General features: G+C 62.9%; 1 protein-coding gene across 1 annotated transcript in view; it reads right to left on the reverse strand.

The window, feature by feature from the left end:
* Positions 1-7,563, reverse strand: part of KDM4B (lysine demethylase 4B) — a gene marked incomplete at its 3' end in the record, with an annotated part of 77,810 nt that overhangs the window by 4,394 nt on the left and 65,853 nt on the right. The window contains exons 10-11 of the mRNA XM_021707987.1: positions 7,262-7,455; positions 8-324 (exon numbers count right to left, since the gene is read on the reverse strand). Coding sequence (XP_021563662.1) covers positions 8-324; positions 7,262-7,455 — 511 coding nt within the window. The remainder of the gene's footprint in view (positions 1-7; positions 325-7,261; positions 7,456-7,563) is intronic.

Genomic DNA, 7,563 nt, shown 5'->3' on the forward strand with positions numbered 1-7,563 from the left:
GGCAGACTGCGTGCTCTGGGGGCAGCGCCGCTGTGCCCGGCCGCGGCAGCACGTACAGCATGGGGATGATGGGACGCAGCTTGGCCTCCGGCTCCGCACCGGGCCCCTCGGGGAGCACCACGTTGAGGGGTGCCAGCGGGGGGCTCTCCTCAGCGGCCGCGGGGCCAGAGCCTGGTGTGGGGAGCTCCAGCTGGGCCGGCAGCCTCAAGGCCTCCTCAGCACAGGCGGCAGCCAGGGGCGGCAGTGCTGGGGGCAGCGGGCCGTGGCTCTTCTTCTTGCGGTCGCTCTTGGTCTTGGGGGGCCGTGGCTTGACTCTCCCATCCTCTGTAGGGAGAGGAGAGACTGGTCACTGCCAGGGCCAGGCACCCACTAGGTCCTGGGAGCCCCGGGTCCAGGTTACGCCCTCCCTGGGTTCCCCCCCGGAGCCCAGGACCCTCCCGGCACAAGAGCGGGGACATGGGCCTCGGGTTACCCAGCTCACTGCTGTCACCCCGGGCCCCTCCTCAGAAGCCGGCCCAGCAGCACTACCTGAGGTCTGCTGGGCCTAGCGGAGCGCACCCAGAGCCTTCTGGAACACCAGCAGAGCAGCAGGCAACTGCAGCACAGGGGGCGGGGCCCTGCCAGGTGGGGGAGGACTTCTCACGTATCTGAATGTTGCTTATTTCTGCCGTTAATGCACACAACTTGTGGAACAGTCAAAACCAAACCCAGGCTGGGCTCAGTGGCTCAGCCTGTCATCCCAGCACTTTGGGAGGCCAAGGCGAGTGGATTGCCTGAGCCCGGGGTCTCTACAATAAATCAAAAATTAGTCGGGTGTGATAGCGCACGCCTCTAGTTGCGGCTACTTGGAAGGCTGAGGCAAAAGATCACTGGAGCCCAGCAGGTCGACGCTGCGATGGTCCTGAGTGTGCTACTGCCCTCCAGCTTGGGTAACGGAATGAGACTCCAACTCAAAACAAACCAACCAACCTTCAGACAAGGAACCAGGAGTAGGCGACCACCTGACTGGCGAGTGCCAGGCCCGAAGTCCCCAGTGCTCTGGGGAGACTTCCCAATGAGGGGCAGACGGGTGCACAGTCAATCAAGCAAAACGGGGGATAGTGTGATCAGCGGAACCATGGCCCCAAGACCTCCAGGTCCCGGCTCTCGTAGGCACGTGGCTGTGGCACCTCGTAGACCAAAGGGCATCTGAGGAGGGACTGAGGAGGACCCTGACCTGGGAGACCATCCTGGGCGACCCGGGGCCCGTGTCCTCACAGGGGCCTCGTAAGAGGAGGCAGGGGGCTCAGAGTCAGAGGCAGCAGTCCCCAACCTTTCTGGCATCAGGGACTGGTTTTGTGGAAGACAATTTTTCCGTGGATCGGCGTTTGATTCTCCTGGGGAGCAAAACCTAGAACCCTCACGTGCACAGATCATCACAGGTTTGCGCTCCAGCAAGAACCTAATGTCCAGCTGATCTCACAGGAGGCGGAGCTCTGCCATGCCGCCTGCTTCCTAACAGGCCAGGGATAGGTACTGGTCAGAGGGAGATGGGAAGAAGCCATGCTTGCTGGTTCCGAGGATGGAGGACATGGGCCTGGAGTTGAGGGTACGGGTACCATTAGATGCTGGAAAGAGGGACACGGGGTCTGCCTGGGGCTCCCAGAGGGACTAGCTCTGCTCACAGCTTGGTTTTAGCCCAGAGGCCCATGTGAGTTGTTTTTTTTTTTTTTGATTGGGGTCTCGCTCTGATGCCCAGGCTGGAGTGCAATTGGCGCGATCACAGCTCACTACAACCCCAACCTCCTGGGCTAAAGTGATCCACCTATCTAGGTCTGCCCGGTAACTGGGACTACAGGTACCACCATGCCCGGCTAATTTTTTGATTTCTTGTAGAGATGAGGTTTCACTATGTTGCCCAGGCTGGTCTAGAACTCCTGGGCTCAAGCGATTCTCCCGCCTCGGCCTCCCAAAGTGTTGGGATAACAGGTGTGAGCCACTGCGCCCAGCTTGTGTGGGACTTTTGACCCCAGAACCGTAAGCTGACGAGTCTGTGGGAAGCGCACGCATGGGTGATGGGGGCTGCAGAGCTCAGATGAGGGGTGGCACGGTACCTCGGACCCATGCCCTCAAGGAACACCAGCCTGTGACCCACCCACTGCAGACCCAGAACACGGTGAGCACTAGGGCCCTGCCCGCTCATCTGGAGAGAGAGACTGTGGCTCAGGCCCCCGGCATGTTGCCAGGTCCTAGCGGGCTCATGGAAGAGTGACATGGTTGAGGACAGAGAGGGTCCGGGCAAAGCGGGCTGAGTGGGTGGCCCAGCTCCTGCGTCACCGCCACCCCCAGCCAGGCTGGAAAAAAGGAAAACGTGAGGCACAGGAACTCTGCACTGGTGGCCATGAGACACCTCACGGGGTCTGCCTGGGGCCAGATGCCCACGTCACCTCTTCCTGTGAAAGCCTATGATGCCAGGCTCAGCAGTGCCGAGGCCCCCGCACTCAAAGCTCCAAGAGCGAGGGCTCCCCCTGCAACCTTCACCCACTGACCCAGAACGGGCCCTGCGAGGATCCTCCCCCGTCCCAGTAGATCCTGCCCAAGCAAGCGGCCAGGAGGCTCCAGCCAGGCCCCCACACCCACCCAGGGTGCCCTCATTCCACTCCAGCTCTCCTCCCACACCCATCCCGGCCCCCACCCACAGGCGGGGACAGCTCAAGTGTCCTCCACAGGCTGCCTGTGCTTTTCTGGAGAGGAGCAATGGCCCACGGCAAGCGGAGCCCGCTGCACCCTGGCCCATGCCGGCCTGTCCTGAGCTCTTAGGCACCACCGGGAGCCTTATCCTCCCCTCCGCCATCACCGGGCCAGGGAAGGTGAACAGTAGGCGCTCAGCAGACACAGACAAAGCCAGCCCTCTGCAGATGCTGGCAGTAGACGGCTCCCTCCCCAGCAGGCTGGGAGCAGAGGCGAGACATGGGCGAGAGGGGCCATCACAGGGCACCCGGCCTGCAGGAAGCTAGACGCAGGCTGGCAGCACAGGCAGGGTGGCTGAGGGCCAGGCGGCAAGGGCCCAGAATGCCATTGGGAAAGTTGCTTCTACTGTCCACAGATCAGCAGGCAGCTGGCCTTGGAGCCGCTGCCTGTGTGAGAGGAACTCCAGACAAACGGCTCGTGTCTCTAAGGGAATCCGACAGTGTGCTTCCTTCATGACCCAATGGATGCCCCTGGCTGTGGGGTGGCAAGCGCATCGTCCTCCCCACTGGGGACTCCGCTGCGGCCGCAAGGGCCAAGACAGGGCCCATCTGTGGCCAGCTGGTGGCAGAGCCAGGGAGGTCGGGTCGTGCTTGGCCTTCTGGGGTGGGGGCTGACATGGATGTGGCCCAGAGGTCCCAGCTGGGGAGCAACGGTATTAGGGGCCAGAGGGAGGAGGATTCCAGAATGTAGCGGCACAGCCCCCGGCCTGAGGGGCCCAGGACACAGTGAAGAGGGGAGGGGTCACTCCCCAGGGCCCCCTCACAACACGCAGCCCTGAGCATACGGGATGCCGGCCAGGGTTGCGCGACAGGCGGCAGGGGCAGGTGTGCCTGTACGCATCTCACAGCGAGTGTCTGCTGGGAGTGACTGTGGAGTCTCCGCCTCCTCAAGGGGCCCGCGTCCACCCACCCACAGGCCTTCTGTGAGTCGGGAGGCTGGTGGAACTGCCCAGGAGGTGGTGCCAGGCAGGGCTGAGGCCCCCGCCCCCTTCAGGCCTCCAGGGCTTGTCCTCTGCCCCGCAGGACAAGGGCTGGCTCTAAGCCCCCGTGGTCCCCAGCCCTCCCCAGGACCACACATCGGAGACAAAACAGGCCCAGGATTTGAGGGACATGGGCCCTTGACTTTCAAACATGCAAGAGCCCTGGGCCTCACCCTTCCTGACCCCAGGCTCCTCCCTCTGCCGGCCCACACGGGGCCTTTTAGGGGGAAAGGCCCAAGGCCAGAAAGGACACCCAGAGGAAGGCGGCATGGGGCAGCCTGGCCTTTCACCCGCCTGGGCTGAGGGAGCCTCAGTAGGGAGCTGGGACATTCCCAAAGTCAGGGGAAGCACAGGTTGGGCCTCCCGGGGGCCACAGGCCCGGGTTCTCCTGGCTTTTTTTTTTTTCTGAGACAGGGTCTGGCTCACTCAGGCTGGAGGGCAGTGGTGGGATCACAGCTCACCGCAGCCTCGACATCCTGAGCTCAGGCGATCTTCCCGTCTCCGCCTCCCGAGTAGCTGGGACTACAGATGCTCCCATACCCAGGCCCGGTGTGCTCTCTTTTGGAGGTGGAGGGAGTCACAGCAGGAACACCCCAAGCTGCCATGAGACTCGAGGCCCTCGCCTGGAGGCTGCCTCCAAACTGTCCTTGATCACTCCACACAGCACAGGCTGGCACCACCCAACTTGCCTACAGGAGTGTGTTTGCTTCTGAATGTTTCTTAGGCCCCAGGGATGTGCAGGGTAGACACACGTCCCAGGACATCCACAGGCCCTCCCTTCGGCCCCACCCCCTGCTGGAGCAGGGTCAGTCCTGGGAGGGCTCACCTGTGCCCCCGAGATTCACATGCTGTAGTCCTGATCCCAGGACTCTGAACGTGACCTTCCTTGGACGCAGTGGCATGGTGGGTGGAATTAGGGTGAGGTCGTCAGGGTGGCCTGGTCCAGTATGACTGGCGGCCTTATACAGGGCACACTTGGGCACAGACGTGTCTACAGTGAAGGCTGTAGGGACATGAGGACACATCCCCAAGCCACAGAGACAGTCCTGGGACAGTTCCCCTCACAGCCCTCAGACCTTGAGCTTCAAGCCACTGAGACTGGGTGAGAACACCTTCCTGTCATGTAAGCAGCCCTGTCTGGGCTCTGAATAGAGGGTGCGCCCATACGGTGAGGGCATGTCTTAGAGCCGCCTGGGTGCAGCATGTCCCCACGACGCATGCCTGCAGAGCAGACGTAGGCATGTCCCCTCCTGCCAGCAGACAGTCCCTGGCTCCACACGAGGGTCTCTCCAGGAGCCCAGAGGGGAGCCAAGTGCGTGGGTGGGCCCTTTCCTTCGTGATGAGACCAGCAGGTCTCCAGGGCAGCTGGACTCATCTGGACGGTGGTGATGGGCTGTCCCCGCAATTCCGCCCATGCTGGGGACTTGGCCCTCCTCCACCGGGCCTGACGAGCGCTGCAGCACCTCCACGTGCACCCCAGAGCTGGCCAGCCTCCTCAGCCCTGTGTGCGAGCTTCCTGCGGATCCTGGGTCCCCATCCACTCTCAGTCAGTGATGAGCCTCACGTCTCTCTCCCATCTGAAGCTCGTACTTCACAGTCCCAAAGGCTCATCTTGCGATAAACAGCCGCTCTTTATTCCAGAGGAACTGGGCTTGTCAATCTTTATCTTTCTGGTTTGTGATTCTTAATAGCAATTCCTCCAGCCTGAGGTTCTAAGATGCTCTCCGGCTTTGTGTTTACACAGGTTTAAAGCTGTGTCTCTCCAGCACAAATCCTCAGGCCATGTGGCAGATGGAGAACGGCCCCCAGAGATGCCCACAGCCCAATCCTGGGCTCTGTGGATATGTCCGTCACGTGGCAGAAGGGACTCACGGTAGGGAGCGAGGCTGAGGACCCTGAGATGGGAAGGGGACCTGAAACCCTTGCAGGGGCCTCCTGGAAGGAGGCAAGAGGCTCAGAGTCAGAGAGAGAAGGAGGAGGCTGTGCTGCTAGCTCTGAGGAGGGAGGACGGCCCCAAGCCGAGGGGTGTGGGTGGCTCTCGACACCGGAAGGGGGGACATGGGGTCTACCAGGGCCTTCGGATGTCACGCAGTCCCACCCACAGTTTGGACTTGGCCCAGCGAGGTCTGGGTAAGATGATGGTTTCAGTCCACGAGGTTGTGGCCGCCTGTTACAGCAGCTGCGGTGAGCTCACACAGACCTGTGTAGATGGTCCCCATCTCACAACACCTGTCCACTGGCCCTGGCCCCGATCTGCCCATCTTTGCTCAGGTCCTGCATGCCGGCAGCCAGCCTTGAGGTTAGCAGGACCACCCCAGTCTCTGTTCCTGGGCCATTCTCCGCCTGCGTTTAAGTCAGCCAGTGGGATCGCCATCAATTCCCATGCCCGGGGGACCCTGATGGGCTGCCTGGGCCTGCAGATCTGCGTGGAGTGGCGTCTGCGTGGTGCATCACTCAGCTTGCTTAGCAATTCCTAACCTGCCTTTCGAAAAGTCTGGTATTCTCCATAAAGGCCTTAGATTTTTGTGAGTTAGTCCGAGAGACGTTCCTGGGTTGCTGCTGTCCTGCACGGTCACTCTTGGAGCCGTGTTTTCAGCTAGTGGCTTGTGCATGAGAGCCGCGATGCTCTCTGCGCAACGAGCTCCCAGCTGTGTGATGGACTCCTGTGTCGCTGCATGGCTTGACCACAGACAGCACGCAGCGCTGGCTGTTTCCGCAGGTGACGCGTCCACATGCAAGCAGTGCTGCCATGACTATGCTCTCTTCTGGCCACGTCCCCTCCCTTGGCTGGTGAACACTCCCGAATGGCGCCAGCAAACAGGGCCCAGAGGCCCTGGGGCCAGTCCCAGTGCGACCACTCTCCCGGGCCTCCCCACAGCCTGACACTCTATGCCGGCCTGCCGCTGGGCAGGGCGGGGCACACTGGCGGGAAGCAGGGAGGCACTCAGCTGATGGCACCACGCTGGGTCTCGGGGCCCAGGACAACGCTGTCGGGTGCCACAGCCCCAGGAACTGTGGGGCAGACAAGATCCCATGGGCTCAGAGGGAAACTGAGGAACCGGGCAGGACCCTCCAGGGAGCACGGCACTGCGACCTGGGAGCACAGTGGCCAGGGCCACACACCCCCCGCCCCCACTCCTGCCCCTGCCTGGGAAGGGCCCCTCCTTCCTGGCAGCAGCGCCAGCAGCTGCAAGGGCTGAAGCCAGTCAGGCCCAGGAGACCCAAACAGGAGAGAGCAGGCCAGCCACATGCACCGAGTGGGGACTCCAAGACACACGGGGACCGACGCCCCACTCTGCGTTCTGAGACCCCTGCCCTTCACATCACCCTGGTGCACACTCTCACACAGAGCGCTGCGCCCCGTCTCAGGGGCCCTGGGAGGGGAGGCCTCGCAGAGGGGACATCCCCACAGCAGCGTGCCGTGTGGCCCCAGTACAGACAGTGCCCTGTCTCTCAACCCACTGCAGCTCTGGGAAGAGGCACAGCGTTCCCCACCCTGCAGGAGAGCAGGGACCCACTGCCGCAGGTGCCGGGCCCCGCCGCGGGACTGACCTTCCGTGCCCTCAGCCTCCCGGCCTGGCGGCGGTAGCTCATCCTCCTCCTCCTCGGGGTCAGCCTCGGGCCCAGCCTCCTCCTTCATGCTGCCCCCGGCCTCCTCCAGGAGGGCCATGCCGGCCGCCCCCTCCCCCAGGGACCTGGGGTCTTCAGGCTTGGGCTTCCTGGGCTGGCTCCGCTTCCGGTGGGACCTGGAGAGGGAGAGCCGTCAGGCAGGCGGGCAGAACAGGAGGCGCGGCCTGCGGGATCTGCACTGTCCCCAGGATGCAGCCCCCGCCAGCGCCCCGCGAGGCTCGGGG

The sequence above is a fragment of the Carlito syrichta genome, unplaced genomic scaffold (genome assembly GCF_000164805.1).
Source record: "Carlito syrichta isolate Samal-C Ts95f unplaced genomic scaffold, Tarsius_syrichta-2.0.1 Scaffold130367, whole genome shotgun sequence".
In the NCBI taxonomy this organism is placed as follows: Eukaryota; Metazoa; Chordata; class Mammalia; order Primates; family Tarsiidae; genus Carlito; species Carlito syrichta.